We start from the raw sequence: 22,912 nt of genomic DNA, 5'->3' as shown, positions 1-22,912 counted from the left end.
ATTTTCCTTATGTTCTTTAAGTGATACCTCAGCATGAAAAGATACTTGTTTCTTCAGTAGGCACTGCCTTAGTTTGTGCAAGATACACAGCTGCAGTTATTCTCTCATTAGTCTTTTTGGCATTGCTTTCTTCAGTGAGAACAAAACTGAACCTATAGGCTCAGCCCTATCCAAAGTACATTCTCCGCAGTTACTACATTGAAAAACAAAGAAGAGTATTTAATAAATAACTAAAAGTTGTTTAGGTGTAGGAACTCATCGACATACCTGGTTCACAAGGTAATGAGCCAAATTTCACCACAGATATCCTTTTGTTCGGACTCTCTTTGGGCCGAGGATTTCAAATGTTTAAACCCCACTCTCCCACCAGAAAAACCCAACATGCCTATTTGAATAACATGGAAGAAAGTGAATCTATTTATTTAATAATATCTCAGCAAACATGCTGTGTTTTAAGTTGCTGAAATGTTGCGACTACCTATTAAGCAACTCTCCAGTCCCCTGCACAAGCCATGGAATCAATTTTAGAAGTTTCACGTCACAAGAGCATATTCTTGAGATCTTCTGGGACTCAACAGGCTGAAGGAAGACCAGATATGGTAAACATGATCTGCTCAGCCAATTTAAAACAAGACCACCACCACATACCTTGGCTTACATTTGAAAGCTTTGGGAATTGGACAGCTTAGAGGAAAGTATTAGATCAGCCCAAAAGCTCAATGGATCAATAGATTAATATGTTGGAGGCCTCTTTGTTTTTATATGCTAACAGGTGTAGAAAGCTTCCTCTGGTTACAAGCAACCTCATATAGAACATTAACTTAGAAAACTGGATCGGGAAACACACTAGCTTAGCCAGCAAATTACTCAAACAGGAGGATGGTGGATTCTTTAAAGTTTTTTTTTTAAAGTATGTGCCTGATTTTTACAGCCATTGCTGCTATTTCAGAATGAGCAATTGTTTGCTATTAGTGAAACAACAGAAGAGCACTTCATATCTTCCATGCACTGGACACATTAATTAATCCTCATAGTACCCCTTAGGTGCATAGTAACAATTCTTGAGATTTCATTGCTGTGAATGGAATTTAGATCTTGAATGAAAGAGGAATTTATTATTTTTTGAAAACGATCACTAACATTACAGACTTATATCACTCTGACATCAACTGCGATGTGACATAGTCCAGTTCCTAATCCTCAGGTTACCACTGCTGCAGCCCAGCGTTTGATTTGCATGAAGGGGAATTCATTGGAATTACTTCAAGGCTTACAAAATGTTGACACAAGGCAGACACGAAATGTTTCACTGAACCCAATCCAGGTCCAATAAAGGCAAACAACTCAAAGTTGAAACTTTATGGCAGCTGAAGCTGATCTGAGAAGCTTCCTGTTGTGCCAGGAAAATCTTTTCATTCCCTGAGGTTGTCACTGGAAGACATTAAGAGCCTCAAAATACAGATATACCATGTTTTCTCACATACAACACAGACATTTTCCCCCAAAATTCGGACAAAAAAATGGGGTATGTGTTTTAAGCAGGGAAGCTATTTTCTTCGCTGGAAAACTAGGAAGCCTGGACACACTTTGCATGCCATGCAGCTGCCAAGCCATGGAGCTGCCACTTGGGGCTGCTCAGCAATAGGAAGGAGCAGTCTTGTGTTAACCCTCATAACTAGTCATTGGCTGAGCAGTAGCATATGCCCAAAGCAGCAAGTGAGCTGTTGATATTATCTTAATGAGGCTTGTGATACAGAGACAATACTTTACTTGCAGGAACTTACATAAAGTACTTACAGTAAAGAACTAAGAGTCTTGCTACTGCCCTTGCAGCAGTCTCAGTGCTTAACCTTACATGGTAAGAGTTAAATCCTGGGAACAAAGTGTCTAGGAACTGTGGCATCCTGTGTCTGCCATACCAGGAAGTTCCTGATACCACACTTCTTGGACATGCTACATTTCCAGGAGGACTTAATTTTATCATGCGGTCAACAAACTCATCATTTCTCCATTCTGCTTGCCAAAAAAGGTGCATGTTTTATTGGGCAGGGGCGGGGAGCATGTTGTATGCAAGAAAATGTGGTACTTGGTAAAGATTTTCTTTTCTCCATAGTAATACTTATGATAGCCTGGAAAACTGAGTTCTTGAAAGCAAGACTGAGAACACCTTAGGACGCTAATTTTGTTACCCAATCATTGCTTTAAGGTGATCTTGAATAAATAGTATAGGCTGTTCTATACTGATGCAAATATGTGGATTCACTCCCCCTCCAACCCCCAAACGTCATTTGCGGTACGGGCTCAGAAAGCTGCTAGATGTCTACAGACATCTGAAGGATTAGGCAACAGCATCACTGCTACAGTTGGCTAACCAATCAGGGTTGAGTTGGGTGGTTGCAGCAGCTAACTTTATTATATGTATACAGTGGCACCTGCCACTAGGATTGAACAGCCCAAACTCACATACAGGAACCAGACTGGGAAAAGAAGGCAGTGGCCCAGCACCAACTAGGCATTTGGAGCAGTGGCTTATGGAACACAGCACCATGACCCATTTCATACCCAGGCTATGTGAAGTGTGTGCAGAGTACCTGGTCTCTGGAGGTGATCGATTTGAGGGAGAGGCTCACATCCATTGACAGCTATTTTGGCTGTGAATCAGCTGTGAATGTACTTATGTTCCAGATGCTGCCACTGGCAGCAAGTACCTGAGATTTGGGGAATTGAGCCTGGTAGTTGTGAGCGAGGGCTGCTCGTTAAGCTTTTAAGATTGTTAGACAAACACTTGTCTAGGATGTGTTAGATAGGGATGATCCTGCCTTAAGCAAGGGCCTGATCTCCTGAGGTTCAATCCAGCCCTAGTTTCCTAAGATTCTAACTTACAGTGTTATCACATTGCTTCTGCCACAAGGACCTGTCCCAGTTAAAGGAGAAGTAGTCAGATATTTTTCTAAGGCCAAGATTACAGTGAGCCACTAAACACTCCATTGTCTCTGTTTGCTTGGTGTGCTAGAGATTGTGGAGACAATAAATATAAATAAGTCTGCTATGAACAAGGTAGAGATTTGTGCCAAGGCATATGTACTTAATGTTCTGTTTTACTCTCTTAAATTGCACAATTCTGTTCACATAAAAGTAAGAACTTAACCCCCTGGAAAGTAACTGAACACCAGCTGGACATCACCTGGGCTCTGGAATGTCTTGGAGGATCCTGCCCAGCAGCATGCACTGTGGCCAGGGCAGTTTCTGAACCAAGAGGTAGATCCGTGCAGGAACTCCGAGTCTCCTAGTGGGCTGTGGCTGCAGGCTGCCTACCATCTAGCTATGCATGTTTTCAACCACACCTCTGGACACAAAGTGACAATGGAAGGAGGGCAGACGAAAACAACCAATGCCAAATGTTCAGGCACTGGGTGCAGAGGGTGGTGGAAGCAGCAGGTGAAAAATGAGGGGTTTCCTCTGATGGTAGAGAGAGGCAGGGCTCTGCAAGTGGGAAGATCTTTTAAAAAAGAGGAAAGTAAGGGTGTAACAGAAAACCAGAAGGCTGTTACCTGAGGAGAAAACAATAGCAGGCTGAGCTAACTACAAGGGAAATGTTAAACCAGAGGGAAAGAAAGAGGCTGACTGCAGTAGGTTACTTTGCATAGTTCAGAAGGGCAGAGACCTGCTTGGGGTAGCAGGGACCGTGCTGCAGTCCCTAGACCAGCAGCAGAAGGCTGCACTGGAAGCCAGGCAGCAAGCCTAATTAGAAAACACTTGTGGGTAGCTGGGGGAGTCACCTGATCAGAATGGGGCAGGCCTAAGAGGCACTCAACCATTATTACTATTATAATATCACTTTTTAAACATTAAAATGATTGTTGGAATGTTTATTAACTTCTTCCCTACCCCCAAATTATTTGACTAAAATTCTCTTTTACCAACACTGTAACTAAGGCTGTGTACCAAGGTTGGGCCTATCATTACTGTCACACAAGAAGTACCAAAGACTAAGATTTGGTATCTAACTCTAATATATGGGCAGATATATGACTAATATGGGCAGGTTTTATAAGTAATCTGGAGGTGCTCAAGGTAACAATTAAATTGGGCATTGCTATAGGAACAGTTTTTTTCTTGTAGCACTATTGAGACAAGGAGTCTGCATGCAACTGAGACCTATTACAATGCAAATACACAAGGGGAGATGAATTAAGGTTGCACTGCCAACCATAATCGTAACTTCCGAGTGTCTGAATTTGTAGCCTTGGCAGTTCTTTCAGTATTGCTTCATTTACGTTCCTATTTATAAAATATAAATGTGTGTGCATGCACAAAAACATATGTACATTCACAGCTGATGAACTATTGAGTGCTTTGTGATTTTTGTACTAGCTTTCACCCAAAATAAAGCAATAGTCTCACCAAAGAGTCAGATAAAATTGGCTTCTCATGTCCTCCAAATGACCAAAAATTTCTATTTATAACAAATATTTCATCAAAACATTCCTCACTTGGTAGAACAGCCAGAACCCCAAAAATTAAATCTCATGTTTGTCAATTCCATAGTACAATTTTGTCAATAGAGTCTATTATACCCTAGTACAGCAGTTCCCAACCTTTTTATACCATGGCCCGGCAAACTGCGGACCAGAAGCAGCCATGGCCTGGCAAACTGCAGACCACCACACAGAGCCCCATGGCCAGAATTTCTGGCTGGAACAGTTAATAAATCAGAAAGGAAGCGTGGATCCATGGTAAGGTGGAAAAAAAACAACAATCAAGAACTAACTAATGACGAGCTTTTGCTGATATGTCAAAATGAACACATTTCCATGAAAATCAATAGCTGCAAATATCAAAATACTTTTCCTTACGTGCAAATTAATTTGAAGGTGAAAGTCTATGTAGCTAGTTCAACTTCTGAAAATGCCTCTCCAATTTTTTAAATCGTTGATCCATAACAACTATTTCCCCCCCACAATATAATAGGATTCAAGAAAGTTGACAAAACTGACACATATGGGACACAGAACACGTGCAATACAGACTGCTCCCAGTCCTGTTATGGACAAACCACACCTACGGGTGAAAAGTTAATTAATTTGGCTGGCTACTGAGACCACTAGCTAACACAAACGGTGTTGGCAATTTCTGAGACAGGCAGGCATCTCCACACAAGAAACTGGACTGCTGTCAACTCAGTTAGCAAGGCCCAATAGCTCTCGCACTGTAGAGGCTACCAGGCATGATTCCAGTTCTAACAGAAAAACTCCCATTAACAAGTCACTTGAGCCATCCAAACCCCATCCATTTATAACGTAGGGTGAAAAATCGTTTGCAGATGACAGAGGCTGTCACAATTCATTGACTACAGCTAGCTCAGAAACCATTACTTGGTGTGGCACCTTTAATAAAGCAATGAAGAACGCAAACATCACCAAGAAAAGTAAAAATGAGCTTGATTGAAAAATACTTGATACTTTTCTTCTGTACACTCCAAACAGTTGAATCAGTCTAGTCCAGAATCATAATTCACATAACATCGAAATTCATTGGCTAAGTTTCGAGTATGTTTTGGAATGAATTTGCACATCTTCACACCAAGAAGCCTTGCTGCATGCTCCTCCATGATGGCACCTGAAGCAGAAAGAATTATGGTTTGATGAGAAAAGGTCAACAGAACTATTTTTTCCCTCTTTTAAACAGCTTTTCCAGGATCCCTTATTTTTTAATTTCCTTCTCATCTTTCTAAAGCCCCACGGCGCAGCAACCATGCCTGGGCTGCAGAAAGGGTTGCAGATCACTTAAAATCATCAGGAGAGAGAAAGAAGGAACAAACTCATGCAGGACTCCAGGACTCAAGAACAATTTCTTCAATCTACTGTTTTGGGGCTGGGCAGAACTCGTTTGACCTCCCAAATTCAAGTTAAAAGAGCCTAAGCCAAGACAAACACAGGTGCCACATACTGTACTACCACATGTTGAATGAAGAAACCCTAAAATGTGCGAGACAAGAATTCTTGTTGGTGATATCTTTTATTGGACCAACTGCATGGTCCAACAGATGCACAGAAGCTTTCAGGTATCATGGTACCCTTGATACCCAAAAGCTTGTCTAGGTCTGCTCCAACTATGCAGTTGCCCTTTGCCTAGTTGGAGATGGACCATCATGGTAACGACATCAACTGGACTCAAGAATGCAATACTTGAAGCTACTCAGTTGGAAGTCGGAAGTACACTAGAACGCTATCATAACATGGCCAGAGCACCATTTTGTGGCATTTGAAATAAAGCAGATGTAAAGAGTTTAGGGTGAGAAGCAGTACTCATAGATACAGCTACTACCCTATAGCACTGCTCAGCTATGCCCCATATAGTTTAATTTTCACTGTTCAGTTTTGCTGCATGGGGGCTGAAGTTTTTAAAGCCATGGCAAAATCTCTATAGACTGATTTACACGACAGCGGTTGCAGCTATCAATTAACAAGAGAGGATGACCTTACTGTTCACATCAGGAAAATCCTAAAAGTTTGTTCTTTTAGAAAAAGTCTTTGCTAAAAAAGTCCTTCATCACAGACCAGACACAGTGACTACGGTCTAGTAATCACTCCCTCCTGCTATCATTTTGGGCTAACCAAGCAGATTTATCTGACACCTTAAAACATCAGCTAGCAGCTGTAAGATAGTTTCTAAAGGAAGTTCCTAAGAGTGCCAGCATCCTCCATTTCTACCAAGTGAGCATGGATACATTTAAAAATGTTTCTTTACTATCCAGTTAGCATAAACAAACTTCGACTGCCTGAATTTAAAAGAATTAGTATGAGATTGGAAGAACACGGTTTCTTCCTCAAATGGCCTCAAAACACTTTACTAACATTTAGTAGAACTAAGAATGATGCAGTTAATAGGCTTGCCCTTTTCCAATTCAAAACTAGAATTCTGCGTGGAAGGGAAGGGCTGCCTGGGTCTGAATGGTAGCCTAGCACAACTCTGGAAACCTGGGAGGTCAAGAGATAGAAAACTTCTGAGGAGCCAGGTGAGTGAGCAGGCAAGAAACTAAACTCCCGAGGTCCCTTCTAACCCTAATTTTATATGATTCTATGAACAGATTTCCAATAGACCCTTGCCTGGGCTCTGTCAAAATCCTGCTGACACCGAACTCTCCTTGTAAAAATGGTTCCATTTAGATGAATTGACAATTCTGACAAAAATCAATTCTCAGAATTCTTCCAAGCAGCTTCAAATACACCTGATGTTCAGATAAATTGTTTACATTAAAAAACCCAGAAAGTTCTGAAAAGTTAATGGCCACGGTGAGAAATTACTCCCACTAGACAAATATAGTATTAGCTTCACACAAACAATGAAGGAAGTTTAGAGAAATATCAATTTTAAGATATTTGTATTTTCTCAAAAGACACAGGGACCATACCTGTACAAAGCAGAACCTTTCCTTTTGTTAAGTATTTGATGGTCTCCGCTGTTTTACTAAGGCACTCCTTAGACAGATAGGGTGGATCTGCTATTACTATGTCAAAACTGTGTGGCAGGACATTTTCAGGTAAATTCAAAGGATTACTATAGTCATAGAAGATAAATTCCTCTCCATATACAGAAAATCTTTTGTCATACTCCAGGATACACACTGAAAAATCTTTGCCATGTTGTTCTTTTAGTTTCTGATAAACACTTGGTGCACTAACGCACGCTATCCTGAAAAGGAACAACCAGAGAACAAATATGTCAGAATATTTCTTTTTAAAGGGACAGATAAACAAAGAAATAAACAGAGCATATAAGAATTGGGATGAAACCACAACACAGATTCCCACCACACCAAAATTCAAATAGGGGATTTGGAGTCAGATATATAATAAAGATAAAAAACCTTTCAAATTTCCTAGCCGCTCAAATTTTTGGAGTGTTTGAATAGTGTATTTTGGTCCTCATCTTTTACTTGGATTTCTACTCCTTATACCTTATTTTTGTGGTCCAATCCCTGCTCCTCAAAAAGCCAACTCGATATAAAAGCCATTAATGATTAATTGATTTCAGCAGAAGCTGTTGTCCATTAGTAGATATCAAGCTTGCTTCTTGATATTGAAAATGACACAACTTACATGCAGTTTTCAAAAGTTAATAATAAGCAATATCATGCTAATTGTAAGAGTACTATCAAAGAGAGAGAATCAAAAACAGCACAAATATTGGTGACACCACGCTAGTTTTAGAGAAATTTGATGAAACGCAGATTAGTTAATACATAGTTGTGTTAAACTCTGTAAGATCTTGTTTCATGGCAAAACAGAACTAAAACAAAAACTCCTCTTTGGAAAAAAAAGTATAACAATCAAGATGACTTTAATATTAGTCTACAAAACAGGCATAGGAGTGAAACAAAAAAGCTAAATCATGCTGTTAAAACCTAAATCATACAGAAAACCAGAACTATCCATACACATATAAAAAAAAAATTAGACCTTTTTTTTTTTTTTTTTAATTTTCAGCAGAAAGCAATCCATACAAACCTCTCTCCCCTGCACTCACTCCTAAAAGTAGAATTTTCATATATTTATATTTAAGCATGATATTAAGCTTTAAGACACACACACTGGACACCAGCTTGGGGTCACCTGTAAATTTAGCAAGTGTGCACTCCCTATTCTACGATTTTGTATAGATCATAGAAAAATAGGGTGGAAGAAAACACAGAAAAATCATCTAGTCCAACCTCTTGCTCAAGGCAAAATCATCCCTATCTAAACCACCCCAGCCAAGTGTTTGTCCAGCCTACACATAAAAACTTTCTGCGAGAGTTTCCAGTATTCTACCCCAGTATTCTAGTCCAATCTTCCCTCACAGTTAGAAAGTTCTTTCTACTATTAAATTGCTCTCGTTGCAAATTATAGCTGTTACTTCTCATCCTGTCCCCTGCAGACAGAAGAATCTACCATCCTCTTCACACTCTCTTTGTATTGAAGACTTAACTAATCCTCCTCGGTCTTCTCCATTTTTTTTTTACCTCTTGTGCGGGACAGGGGCAAGCCGGGCCTGTCTTTGCGCACGCGGACTGTGGCCAGCAGCCCGGGCACGCGGGGCTGGAGAAAACCGCGGGACGGTTTGGTACGCGCGAGCTAGAATTAGTCACAGAGGCGTAGTGGTTGATTGAAAAGATTATTTACTTACACCCAAGATGGTCGCGGTGTAGGCTGGACAGCTTTCCAGGTGCAGCTCCGCTTGAGTCCTCATTGGAGGACTCTGACAAACTCGGTTCTTTGACCCCGGAGTGGTTTAGGCTCCGCGGGTTCGGCAATTCTTTCCTCATGAAGTTGCTGAAGCTCTGTGGGTTCGGTTCGGTTCCCAGGTCCCCCAGAGCTGTTAAGACTCCGTGGGTTCGAAAATTAGGTTCGGTTCCCTGGCCCAGGAGCTGTTAAGACTCCGTGGGTTCGAAAATTGGGTTCAAAGGATAGGGATATGTCTAGGATTGCGCTCGGCGATGGGGAGAGGCCAGAGGCTGTTTAGACCTCTGTTGCCTGTTTAAGAGAGGCGCATTGGGTCCGCAAGGGTCCACAACGCTTGGAGATCTTCACACAGCGTGAAGTCTCCTCCTTCTGGCGAGTTCTGTCTCTCTCCAGTTTTCCTCTCTCTCCAACTTGGGCGGAAACTACCCAAGCCTTTTGTACGGCTAGCAAGCCAATAGCTAGCCGCCACATGTGCCTACATTTAGAACCGGCCAATAACGTGGCGCGAATCTAAATACAAATGGCAGGAACTCCTTTGCACCGTGCATCTCTGAGATGCAAAAGAAATGCACCATGCAAAGAAGCTGCAAATTGGCGGGAAATCCCCCATTGCACCAGAGTTCTCTCCCGCAGTAGAGAACTCTACCGTGCAAGGAAACTGTAATTTAGGCGGGAACATAATTTAGTGTTGCCGAAGCACATACAAACAACAAATCACAATTTTGGGTTGTGACATCCCCCCTTGCTGAGAGCATAGCTAAATTATGCCATACTCTTCTAGCAATCTAGAACCTTGTCGTGAGTCGTCAAACGAGCAGACAAGCGAACAAACAAATAAACAAACATAAAATTCGCTGCCCTGGGATTAAGTTACATAACAATCAAGAAACAATAATCAACACAAACACATAATCTGATTCATAACAAAATTGCACGATCAGGGCTTCAGTTGGCATCATGGCAGAGTCGTACGTTAGGCCCTCACTTCTTTCGGTGATGTCATCCCTCTCAGGGCTCCTCCTCGCCACGTGCTCTGAATCTCGGATCTGTAAACAGAAAACTCTCAAAAAATAGATTAATGATCTTATTCAATAAATTTAAACAATTTCCATGGCTCAATTGGATGAAATCGTTGAGGATTCATCATCTGGCTCTTCTAAATAACGAAAACCTAACTCATAAGCCAATTGCCATTGGCCCGCGTCTCCTAAAATCCGAAGCTGCCGCTTGTTGAGTCCGGAATGCTGTAGGAGAAATCCAAACATGTATCGCTCCTCTAGGGTTCTCGGTGGCAATGGTGGAAGATCGGATCCACGACATCTGGTGCCTTGAGGTCCGGTTGGGTGTCAACAGTCCCGATCAAGAGACAACCTTGGCTCCATCAGGATATGCAGTCGTGGCAACTGACAAAGAAGATTACTCACGGGTTGGTTTACCATTGGACTGAGCAGAATCCGAAGGACGACGATGTTCTTTTGCCCATAAATCTCGAGGCAACTATCTAAACTGTGAGAGGTTAGTGGAACGGTTCCAGGATCTCACAAGTGACAGTGAGGCCATGGTCTTATTCGCTGGAGTGATGTCAGTCCCAGCACACATGCTCTCAGGTTCCAAGCACAGTACGAGACACCGATGACTGCCAGCATGAGATGCTCTGCGCCGGTATATTCTGGCCGTCCTGCATGCCATATGTGGGCTTTCTGACTAATTAGTCCTGCAACAAGCGCTGGCAGTGGAATAGGCCACTGAGTATTAACTGTTATCATGTCGATGTCAGTGACATGTCCTCTACTCCACGAAGCTTGTCTGACTAGGAAGCTTGCTTCTTCTTGATTCAGCAGGTCGGATCCACGTTCTATGACTAAACGTCCTAACCATACAGCTAGAGTCTCTTCAGGTTGAATTCTTGATGCTCTACATAAATCCTGCAACTCAGTTCTGGTGCGAGCATAATAGGTGGTAGCAACTCGGTTAGTTGTTGTTGTAGAATAAGCTGCTCCTTCGGGAGCTGATGCTGTTATAGGCTGAACTGCTGCCGCTGGAGTCACTGCTGCTGTTATTGCTTCAGGCAGGAGGGGCGGATGCACTCCTCCGCTTGACTCTCTCTTTCGTCGGCAGGAAGGCGTGGTCGGCAGGGACGTCACTGCTTCGCTAGGTGGGGTTGCTGGCGACGACGCTGCGTCGATGGGCGGAGTCGCTGACCGAACTCTCGCGGGTTCTTCAGAAGCTCCACCCTTCTTTTCCGGTTCTTCCACACGGTCTCCCTCTTGCTCGGCACCATCTTGAACTGGCATTTCAGGCTCCTTTTTCTCAGCCGCTTCTTTGACTGCTCGGATTGCCATCTGCAGCTGGGTTTTGAAACTTAAGTTCTTTTGCATTAGATTCATTATAGTACGAAAAGTTGCACTACTTTCTCCCCCCTTGTTGTACCACGGGGCCACCCTCTCATCTGCAGTTCGCTCCTTCTCCATGTCTTCGTGGAGCTCGGATGGTAGCTTGCAACCCCTTAATCTAGCCGCCACGAGAGGAGGGAACTGGCAGATTGACTCTGGTTCTTCACTCTCCCGACCATATCGTCGGCATCGGGCACACTCCCAGGTGAAAGTCGGGTTCGTTTCGCCTGCCGGGTTGGGTCCGGCAAGGGACACAGTATCGAGGGGCCTGAACAGGACCTGCTCGTCTCTCATTATACACCAGAACGCCGCGGGGAGCAAAAACACTTCCCTCTCTCTCGGGGCTCCGTCTTCGGAGACTCCCTCTTCTCCCTTCAGCGACAGGCGTCCGCTCACAAATCTTTCACCCGTTCTGCCCGCCTGGTGGTAAGTGATATGCGCCTCCAGTTCCACAAAGCTTTTCACCTGGCATTGGTTATTGCGCCAAGGGCAGTTCCTAACCAATTCTAGCTCTAGCGTGTCTTCTCCTGATCCCATCCTCATCGCCATGTGCAAGCCGGGCCCGTCTTTGCGCACGCGGACTGTGGCCAGCAGCCCGGGCACGCGGGGCTGGAGAAAACCGCGGGGCGGTTTGGTACGCATGAGCTAGAATTAGTCACGGAGGCGTAGTGGTTGATTGAAAAGATTATTTACTTACACCCAAGATGGTCGCGGTGTAGGCTAGACAGCTTTCCAGGTGCAGCTCCGCTTGAGTCCTCGTTGGAGGACTCTGACAAACTCAGTTCTTTGACCCCGGAGTGGTTTAGTAATTCAGCAATTCTTTCCTCACGAAGTTGCTGAAGCTCCGTGGGTTCGGTTCGGTTCCCAGGTCCCCCGGAGCTGTTAAGACTCCGTGGGTTCGAAAATTGGGTTCAGTTCCCTGGCCCAGGAGCTGTTAAGACTCCGTGGGTTCGAAAATTGGGTTCAAAGGATAGGGATACGTCTAGGATTGCGCTCGGCGACGGGGAGAGGCCAGAGGCTGTTTAGACCTCTGTTGCCTGTTTAAGAGAGGCACGTTGGGTCCGCAAGGGTCCACAACGCTTGGAGATCTTCACACAGCGTGAAGTCTCCTCCTCCTGGCGAGTTCTCTCTCCAGTTTTCCTCTCTCTCTGACTTGGGCGGAAACTACCCAAGCCTTTTGTACGGCTAGCAAGCCAATAGCTAGCCGCCACGTGTGCCTACATTTAGAACCGGCCAATAATGTGGTGCGAATCTAAATACAAATGGCAGGAACTCCTTTGCACCGTGCATCTCTGAGATGCAAAAGAAATGCACCATGCAAAGAAGCTGCAAATAGGCGGGAAATCCCCCGTTGCACCAGAGTTCTCTCCCGCAGTAGAGAACTCTACTGTGCAAGGAAACTGTAATTTAGGCGGGAACATAATTTAGCGTTGCCGAAGCACATACAAACAACAAATCACAACTTTGGGTTGTGACACCTATAATCATTTTTGTTGCTCTATACTGGACTCTTTCTGATTAGTCCATGTATTTCTTGAAGTGTTGTGCCCAGAACCGGACACAGCACTCCTGGAGAGGTCTTACCAGTGCTGAACAGAGTGGAAGAAGCACTTCCCATGACACTCCTGTTAAAACATCCCAGTAAGTTCTTAGTCATTTTTGCAACAAGCACACTGTTGACTCTAAATCAGCTGGTAGTCCACTATGATCACCAGATTCTTTTCTGCAGAACTGAAGCCTAGCCAGTCATTCCCCAATTTGTATTTGTGCATTCAAATGTTTCGTTGTAAGTGCAGAACTTTGCACTTGTCCGGACTGAATATCAGCCTCTCTCCTTCAGACCATTTCCTCAGGGTATTTAAGTAATTTGAGACCTAATCCCATCCTCCAATGTGTACCTCACCACCAGCACACAGCAGCTGTTACACTCTACTACCTGTACACAAGCTATACAAGTGAGCTAAATCACCCTAACTTTAATTATGTACAAAGCAGGGTTAAAAAGTGAGAGCAGTTTTGCTACCTGTTGTATCACTATAGCCAATGACACTGTTACAGTGTAACAGTTACTGGTCTCCCTTCACCCCCTTTGAAACTCTAAGCCTCCTGTGTGCACTCATTTCTATCCTCCAAGTCAGAGATATCCAACTCCTTAGCAGCTGGGGATCTCACACAGCAGGGGCTGGACCAGTAGGGTTGAATGCCACCAGGGCCACACCAGCAGCAATCACAGCCCCTACCCTCCTCCCCACCGACTGCAAGCTCCCCCAGCATCATTCAGGTGGGCAGCTCCCCAGCACCACTACACCATACACTCAGTTGAGCACTCCTACCCCTTAGAGGCAGGCTTCCCTGAGCCATGCCACCCTGCCCTGCTACACTTCCTAGGCTGGAGGCTCCCCCCACCGATCAACAAATCCCATCATCTTGTCGAAGAAGGAAATCCAGTTATGCATGACTTGCTCTTAACATTACATTATCATTGTCCTTATCTGCTTAGAAACAGATTCTAGAAGATATGCTCCCGTATTTTTCTAGGTATCAAGGTCAGACTGATGGGCCAGTAATTCACAGAGTCTTCTTTATTCCCTTTTACAAATATGAACATTATATTTGCCCCTTTCTAGTCATCTGGGACCTCATTTGTCTTTCATGAGTTGTCAGAAATAACAGGCAATGGTTCTGTAAATACCTCAGTCAATTCCCTGAGTACTTTCAGATGACTCTCATCCAGCCTTGATGACTTAAATCCTCCAGTTTCTCTAAGTAGTCTCTAACCTGTTCTTTCTCTAGGCTGATTATCTTCTGCCTTATTCTTACTGCTAACTGTGCCTGTCTACTGAAACCAGATCTTTTTTTGTAAAAACAAATAAAAATGCATTTAACTAGTCAGCCTCCTCCACACATCATCCCTTACTACATTTCCCTCCCCATTCAGTAAGGGATCAATACTTTCCTTGGACTTCATTTCTAACATACTTGTAGAAGTACTTTTATTGTCTTCTATGTCCCTTGCTATCCATATCTCAATTTCTATTTTGGACTACCTATTTTCTCCCTACAGGCTTGTATGTACACATGTGTGTATCCGACTAATATTTTTGTTTTTATTTTAAGCTATATATAACACCACCACATGTGGTAGTGTTAGAACTGTTAATAAAATAATGTTAAGCATTTAAATATCACATCCACCAAAGGACCATAATACTCTTTATACACATAAATGAATTAAGCCATTTAACATTCTATGAAGTCAATATGTTACGTATTATCAGCACTTACAGATAAGGTGACTAAAGCTGATATTGATGAATGAATGGCTTAGTGTTCCACAATTAAAACACTCAGAGCCAGAAGTAAAGTCCAGCTCTCCTGACTCCTAGTTCTGTTTAACCACTAGACTGACTATTAATACTTCTTATTGCCCAAGAGATAATGTATGCATAGAAATAAGATGATAGAAAGTGCTATACTGAGAATATTTTTAGTAAAAGCAATCCTGTTGTTTTATAAAATTATCATTAAAACCCACCTGCCACCTTTTCCAGCTGCCAAAACAGCTTCATTAGCCAGGCATGATGCAGTCTCATCATTGTACCAAAACTGGCTCAGTTGCTGGGGAGAGGGGAAAAAAAAATCACAGTTATTAACAGTAGAGATCCTTCTCACTGCTGTGTACAACAATTAGCTTTTGTTAACCTGTCAGACTGTTTCAAGAAAATCAAAAATCCAAAGCAACCTTTTAGTTCATAAATGTCACTCCTGCAATTCTCAATAACTCTTACTGATCTGAAAAACAGATTTCTTTCCTGACAGCACCCTTATTTCCTCAATAAAATGTGTTTGGACGTGACAGACACTGATTAGGTTACACTTACATGTTCCCCACCCATTGTCTACTACAGCAGCATTTCCCTAACTTTTGGAGGCTACGTTCTACCAGAATGAAGTCAACCACTCTTGGGCTCCCCCTTACTTCATCACCACTTCTCTTCACCACCATTGGCCGCTGCTCCTCACCGCTCCCCTCCACCTCCTGCTGCTATCTTGGCTTTGCTTCTCCCACCTTCTGCACCTCCCCAGGTGAGCTGTGTGCCACAGTTTAGTAAATGCTGTACTACAGTAGCTGAAATCAACCCATCTGGAATTAAACTTTAAAAAAGGGCAGCTACTTTTCTCTAGGCATCTCCCCTGCCACCATCAATGTCAATTAGTGCCTAAATGGGACAAAAAAAAATTGCAGCCAGCTTCACTGACAAGTGAGGACAACCCTGTGATGCTGACATGCATGATGTGGAAATTATAAGATTAGATTTCCCCCTCTCCTGGAAATGTACTGTTTCCATGTCTCCATCCCTTTTCCTATATTACTGCTCCTCTCTAACTGGTCACTATTACTAATACACTTCATTTTCTGAAGTTGTTTCTTACCCAGTCCTCCTCAACTGAGCCAACAGAATATTGATTAAAATCTTCAGAGGTCTTCATGCTCTCTCTCTGCTGTTGTTCTATATAAAACTCCTGCAGGGCAGCTAGAGTATGGGATGAAAGCTGAGGGATATCATCATCATCGTCACCCATTTTCCAGCTTTAATGAAAAGCATTTAATATTAGGTCAAACTTTTTAATGACAGCAGTATTTAATAAAGGCCCATTCACTCAAAATTAAACAAATGCTGACATACCTGCTACCTAGAACACTGATAAGCCTCACAGCTAGGAACCAACAAGAGAAAGCATCGTTCTCTTTCATTCTAAGAGGGGACACTGAACTGAGCAGTGGAAGCTGGCTGCACTTCTTACCACAGCACTGTTCTTAGACCTCACAACCCCTAACCCCTCATATTCTATTTCTATCAGCTTCTAGTTTATAAGTCTTTGTTACACTTTTCATGGAAGATTACATGCTGCTCTATCCTTCCCACCTAAAAATGATGCAAGTGCCTCTAAATAATTAACTAGTTAATGCAGGGGTGTGGTAAAGGAACAGTTAGGGTCACATAATTTCTGTCCTTGAGTAAGCCTCCCACTCATCTCATGATAACTTTCACATTACATAAAGATTTCCCTGAATGCTGAGAAGTCCTCCATAAACTAAAGCAAAGCAAGTAGGAGGCTCTGGAGATGTCTTCCCAGATGCCAGTGCTTGGCTAGAAATCTGTATAATCTGCATACACATATATGAACAAGAGTGTAGATGAAATAAAAGACACATTGGTCATAAACTGAGAAGGCCTGGCTTGTTTATAAACAACATCAAAAATCTCAACTGAGTTACATCACGTTGGTCTGCTTCCCTTGACTCTATTCATTACTCTCTGTGAAGTTCAAGGCATTTGTGATATCTAAGGGATGAACTAGAGCAGTGGTTCTCTATCTCGATGGCCTCAAGGCACCCTCCATAACTTGTCTGAATTTCATGGCACCCTGCTTCAGGATTACTGAGCTATAATCTAAATTCAGATATGGAGGGGTGCCTTGGGGCTAAAAAGGCTGAGAACCACCCATCTAGCTGGTGCCACATACGAGTGCTGGAAGCAAGACCCAACCTTGCCATGACCTACTATTTCCACTGTCTGCCCTTTTCCAGTACTCCCTCTCCCCTCCCAGGTCTGTACCCAAGGGAGCAAGGGCAGGCCTCCACTGCTGGGACTGGTCTCATATGCCAGTGACCACCTCCATGGCTTCTCCCGCCAGCCCAAGGAGCGTGGGGAAAACAGAGGGGATGTGTTCAGGTGCAAGGCATAGCCCCATCCCCATGTCTGTCTGCCTGTCTGCAGCAGAATGTGCTGCTGGAAGCAGCTGGCATAGGGGCTCCTTTGGGCTGGGGGGAGGGCAGCAGTTGTGGTAGTCTTTACAGGCAGCTGCAGGTACCACAAAATGTTGGAGAAGAAAGGAGAGCATTTACCTCCTTATACAAGAACTGGGTGGTTCAGCACCCTCAAAATACTCTGGTGGCCACTCAGTTGAGAATCAGTGAACTAGTGACAGTGAAAAATGATCTTTTCCTCTCACAGAAGACAGTGCCATCTAGTAGGAAAAACAGGTAAAAGAAACAATTAAACTCTTAATTACTAGACTAATAAAAGTTCCCCCCCCACCAGAAATGTCTTCTGATATAACAACTGAACAAAACAGTGCAGTATTAATTAATAACATGATTATATACGCAAGTACTTAACAACAAGACTACAAACTGTGGTACAGATCCTCCTCTCTGGGTAGAAGGAACTTAACACAAACTACACACAAGCATGACTAGTATATATATGTCTTATACAGGTACTCCTGTAACGTCGTCCCGGTTAATGTTGTTTCATTATTACATCACCGATCTATTAGAAAACATACTTGTTTAAAGTGGTGCAATGTTCAGTTATAACGCTGTTTCGCCGTCGCCTGCTAGTAGGTAACTACTGTGACGTAAGTGGATTCACTTTAACATCATTTCACTTCAAGTCACATTTTACAAGAACATAACTACAATGTTAAGCAAGGAATAGCTGTACAGTACTGATGTGACCAAATGTGGTCATGTGACCAAATATAGAAATGTGACCAAATATAATCTAAGAATGTATAACTGCTTTGCTGGGGGGGTTTTTTGTTTTGTTTTTTTTTTAAACTAACCAGTAGTATAAGGTCCACAGAGTAGCTTGCTCTTTTTCCTCTTTACAAATAGAGCTCTGGCAGACATTACATTTATGTCAGGATTAACATGTTAATCACACCATAAATTGCAACATGTCATGCATTCAGCCAATGCATAGCACAGGGGTAGGCAATTATTTGGGCTGGAGTGCCACAAGTTTTGGTGAGCTGTTGAGGCTGGGTGTACACATGCTCACTCACTCTCTCACACACATACACATACACAAGCTCCCTCCAGCATCATATGTATCAGCATCCCCACACGGAAAAATGGTGGTGGGTGCACTTTAGTTTGACCAGCTTTAGTTAAAGCGCCTTACTGCCATTTTTCAGCATGGGGATGCTGCTAAATGTGACCCCCCTGGGCGCTTTAATTAAAGCAGCTCTCGGAGCCACTCTAAGGCACCTCCCTCCTACTCCCGGAGCAGGTCTATAAGCACCCATAGGGCTTAACGGTTAAACCACTGCAACTGGTACTCTGGAACCTAAAGACCCACCTGTCTCATCACTTTCATGCAAGTGGAAAATTCTACAATTGAGCTGCCCCAATACAAATACAGCTACTCCTCCCTCAATGTCCTAGTTATGTTCTTGAAAAATGTGACTTGAAGCAAAATGATGTTAAGTGAATCCAATAATGACACAGTAGTTTCCTACTAGCAGGCGGTGGCCAAATGTTATAACCAAACATTGTGCGACTTTAAATGAGTATGTTCTCTAATAGATCAGCGACGTAATAACAAAACAATGTTAACCAGGATGACGTTAAGTGAGGAGTACCTGTATATCTTCTAAAGACTAATGTTGTTCTTAGAATGGCTGTTAAGTGTTGTGTCATAAATGCCTAAGAAAATGATCATAAACAGTACAGTAATGTAAGTCTGCACAGATACTATTTCTTTGGGTTTTGAATTTAACCAATTTTATCTACAGTGAATATTTTGTGGGTCCAGAATAACTATGACATCACCAGAGACACATATTAGAAGCCAAAACAACAACTGGCCATACAGACAATTTCATATTTAATAGTTTCTGAATGTCTCTTCAATATTATTCTGAACAAAGAGAAACAGGTTTCAAAAAACTTTGCTTTTGGAATCAGGAATAATCTAAGCAAAGACCTGTGGAGTGGACAAGAGCAGACATGAAAGCAGAGGAAGCACACACTTCTCTATGCAAGAATTCGCATAAAGGAGACATAAGAAGAGTGCGAACCTTTTGCTTAGCTGACCTAAAAGCAAAGGATAATTCCTTGAGCATTAATCTCAAAGGTAACATAAAGCTGGAGAAAATATCAGGTACTAAGAAATTCTTTAATCTAAGCCATAACAAGACCAATGGTTGGAAGTCAACAGCAAAACAACTTAAATTAGAAATAAGGCAAAAATGTAACAATGAGGGTGAATAAACATTGGAACAAATAACCCAGGTAAGTAATGGATCCATCCAAGACTAGATTTATTTTTGGTAGGTATACTCTAGTCCCAAAGTGGCCTACCTTTTTGGCAGGCATGTCTCTGCTTCTCAGCAGCATACCTGATGGGGTTTATGCCCTGGGCTGCTTGAATGAAGGTGGGAGAGCCAGAGACTCCAGCCAACAGCCCACGTTCCTGAGTGGCAGGCAACCTACGACAGGAGGTGGTGCTGCAGGGGTGCATGGTCACAGGCTCCAAATCATGAGCTTTAAAGGGTTCATGGGGAACCCTGGCCAGTCTTGGGCTGCTTGCAAACAAGGAACTTCACAGGGCTGGCAGGTAGCCTGATGATACCAGAGACAGCTGCTGTAGATGGAGACCAGTGCTACCTACCAAGCCTGTGACACCACTTCAGTCCTACCCGCATTGTGACAAACAGCGTGAACACGTAGCTAGATGCTGTATGTTGCACTAAAATAGGGAAGGTCACATGTAACATCTGCCTAAGCCCTTAACTATGTTACCCATATGAAGTGTGGATATATGCTTGGTTAGCAAAAGAACAAAAGGGGGGCAGGGAGGGCAAATATATAGTTGAGAATAGGCTACAATTATACAAATGGCACACTAAAGAGCATTTTATTGCTTTAAGTTGCAGCAGTGGCAAAGTAGTTTTCACTGTGGCGGATGGACTTAGCTCTCAGGCTATACAGTTCTGAAGACAGAGAGAAGCGTAAGATGCCTCAGACAGGAGGTACCACCCTGACCAGGCATGACGACCACCCCAGGAAGGGTCTGGAGAAGACGCATGGCATGAGACCCCACCTGCTAACCAGCCAGTGCTGCACTGACCGCTATTAACACAAGCACGAGCCAGCAGCGCCCCCCCCACCCCGCAGGAGAGCGGTGCCCAGCTCAGCCTGGGCCGGCACCAGGCCGCTCCGCATCCGACAGGCCACTGACGTGGGACGCCCCAAAGCACCCGCTCGCCCAGGGCACCATCCCCCCCGGGCGGCTCCGCGCGCCCCGCCCGCCCTCGGGGCTGCCCCGCCGCTGACCCCGCGCGGACCTCCGCCCGGGCACCGGGGCCGCGCGACACCGCCGCCTCCCAGGGGCCCCCGCGGCGTGACGTCACTGCAAACGGGGAGTGGGGGCAAAACCCTCCCAACGAGCCTGGGCCCCGCGGCCCCTCCCCCACCTCAGCAGCCGCCGCCGCCACTCGGGGCTCGCGTCCCCGCGGCTCACTCACCAGCGGCCGCGGCCTGTGAGGCGGGTGGGAAGAAGGAGCCCTGCGCCGCCTCCGCCGCCCCCTGCTGGCAGCTGCCGCCCGCTGTGCTGGGGTTGGGCCAGCCTCGCCCCCTTGGAACCTAACAGGGCTGCGAGCTGCTCAGCCATTGGCTGCCGCCGCTGCCCCTTCCCCGTGCCCGCCCCCAGTGCGAGCTGAGCGCGGGAGGAGACGCTGCAGCCGGCGCTGGCGGGAGCGTGGTCCTCACGCAGGACACCGCCAGCGGAGCCCGCGCGGCGTTGGGGGTTAAGGCTCCCAGGTCGAGCGCGTTTGCAGGGCTCGGCCCTAGCCCCACTGTTGCTAAGTGTACGATAACTATCATGTTTGCACGATAATCTCAAACCCTGTAAAATATAGGACCGATAACAATAAGAGTGATCAAGCGACTGTAATTGTTGAAGCGGCCAAGTGATGCAGCGAAGTCCTAGTCCCTCTGAGCCTTCCCTCACTCCTGGACTTCCTTACGACACCTTGCCTTGAAACACAAAAATGTTTCAACTCGAAGGACCCCATTCCCGCTCCCTCCCTGGCAGTTCACAGTGAGCAATATAAAGTAAAGAGGACAGCATATTTTTTCCATGTACGATAGGTTTTCAGCAAATAGGGTGATTTTGAGCTTCCTGTATGGTGATTCCATATTAAGACCCGGCAACACTGGCTACCACCTGCCAACAGCTCTTCATTTAAAAAAGGTCGTGTTACTCGCCCGGAGCAGGCGCGAGCCTCGGAGCCCAAGTGTTGGCTGACGCTGGTCACAAGCAGTGCAATACCAACACTGGAACCCGAAATCCTCTTATTAACAAAGCGGGCTAGAAACAGGCCGGCTCAGCTTGTGCCCTGGGGATGGAAGGGACCAGTCAGCCCTGTTACCGCGCATGGCAGGGCAGGGCAGGGCAGGGCAGAGGTTAACCCTTCACAGCTAAGTGGGAGCATCTACTGCTGAGCTGCCTAGCTAGCTCATAGGTCTCCATCTATAAACTAATTAACTCTGCCCTAGGTTAGTACTGCTTGATACAAGTACTAACCTATGCCGAGTTATTACTCTACTGCAGCACATGTGTAAACTCTGATGGGGCTGGCCAGGGCCTGCCAACTAGCCCTACACTGAAGTACCCTCATGCCCCACCCTGCCCTGCTGCAGAACAGTGAGCTGGGGCAGAGCAGCCCCATGCTGGCAGGCTGCCCCCTAGGGCTGCTCTGCCCCAGCTCAGTGTACTGCAGCCCCTGGAGCACGTGAAGACAGTGTGCCTAGGAGCAATAAACTACAGTATGAATTGCACCAGAGTTTATTCAGCCAAGCTAATCTCATGTGTAGATACACTCAGTGTAGGGGTGGCTAACCTGCAACGTGCTGCCACAAGTGGCAGGGGCAGCCTGCATGTGCAGCAGATGGCAGATCTGAAGGGAGCAGAGCACACAGGGCAGGGAACAAAGTAAAGTAGCACCAGGCAGAGAGCAGAAAGCAGAGTAGCAAGTGAGGCAAGGACTTGGGTAGCAGACACGGCAGGGGCAGGGTTTACTTTGTGATACACCTACCTAAAAGGTTAGCTCCCTACTGTGTTAATTGCTAAAGCGCCACACTGCATTGCTTTCCTTCCTGACCAAGAAAGAAAAATGGCCACAAATAGAGTTCACTACATCTTTCCTTTCAGTCTTTAGGCAGAGGTGGACATTAATTAGAGCCTTCCATAATGGGTGTGTTGGAAATATACATCTTTCCAAACTAGAATTGAAATCATTAATAATAAATTATAGTGTAAAACTGTAGATATGCAATGTGTTAACAGACAGAACACGTTAATGTCCGTGAACTGTGCTATGCAGTATGATCCAAGATTTACGCTATTTTCTCTCTAAAAATGCAGCCCGAGCTATTCGTGCTCTTTCTAGAGGGACCACAGCACGTACATTATACTAACATACAGATGGACCTTGAGA

At 44.5% G+C, this 22,912-nt stretch overlaps 1 protein-coding gene across 2 annotated transcripts; it reads right to left on the bottom strand.

The window, feature by feature from the left end:
• Nucleotides 1–1,095: 1,095 nt before the first annotated feature.
• Nucleotides 1,096–21,046, bottom strand: EEF1AKMT1 (EEF1A lysine methyltransferase 1). Of its 2 annotated transcripts, none has more exons than XM_006267736.4 (6): nt 20,939–21,046; nt 17,529–17,650; nt 16,052–16,208; nt 15,153–15,235; nt 7,415–7,695; nt 1,096–5,619 (listed from the first exon to the last, which is right to left on the bottom strand). In XM_006267736.4, exons 3-6 carry the CDS (start codon nt 16,199–16,201, stop codon nt 5,492–5,494), a joined length of 642 nt encoding a protein of 213 aa, XP_006267798.1. In that variant the 5' UTR covers nt 16,202–16,208; nt 17,529–17,650; nt 20,939–21,046; the 3' UTR covers nt 1,096–5,491. The 2 variants fall into 2 exon arrangements, with proteins under 2 accessions (XP_006267798.1, XP_019337511.1); XM_019481966.2 differs by lacking the exon at nt 20,939–21,046 and adding an exon at nt 20,888–20,908.
• Between the last annotated feature and the right edge of the window lie 1,866 nt (nt 21,047–22,912).

Source organism: Alligator mississippiensis, chromosome 1 (assembly GCF_030867095.1).
Source record: "Alligator mississippiensis isolate rAllMis1 chromosome 1, rAllMis1, whole genome shotgun sequence".
NCBI lineage: Eukaryota > Metazoa > Chordata > Crocodylia > Alligatoridae > Alligator > Alligator mississippiensis.
Note: the sequence above shows the minus strand (reverse complement) of the source record. Positions and strands in the feature narration are given on the sequence as shown.

Coding starts and splice junctions, on each gene's coding strand:
- EEF1AKMT1 (XM_006267736.4), bottom strand. CDS start 16,201: ATGGGTGACGATGATGATGATATCCCTCAGCTTTCATCCCATACTCTA. Junction 15,236..16,051: donor GCTCAGTTGAGGAGGACTGG/GTAAGAAACAAC, acceptor CCCTCTCCCCAG/CAACTGAGCCAGTTTTGGTA. Junction 7,696..15,152: donor GCAGCTGGAAAAGGTGGCAG/GTGGGTTTTAAT, acceptor GTTCCTTTTCAG/GATAGCGTGCGTTAGTGCAC.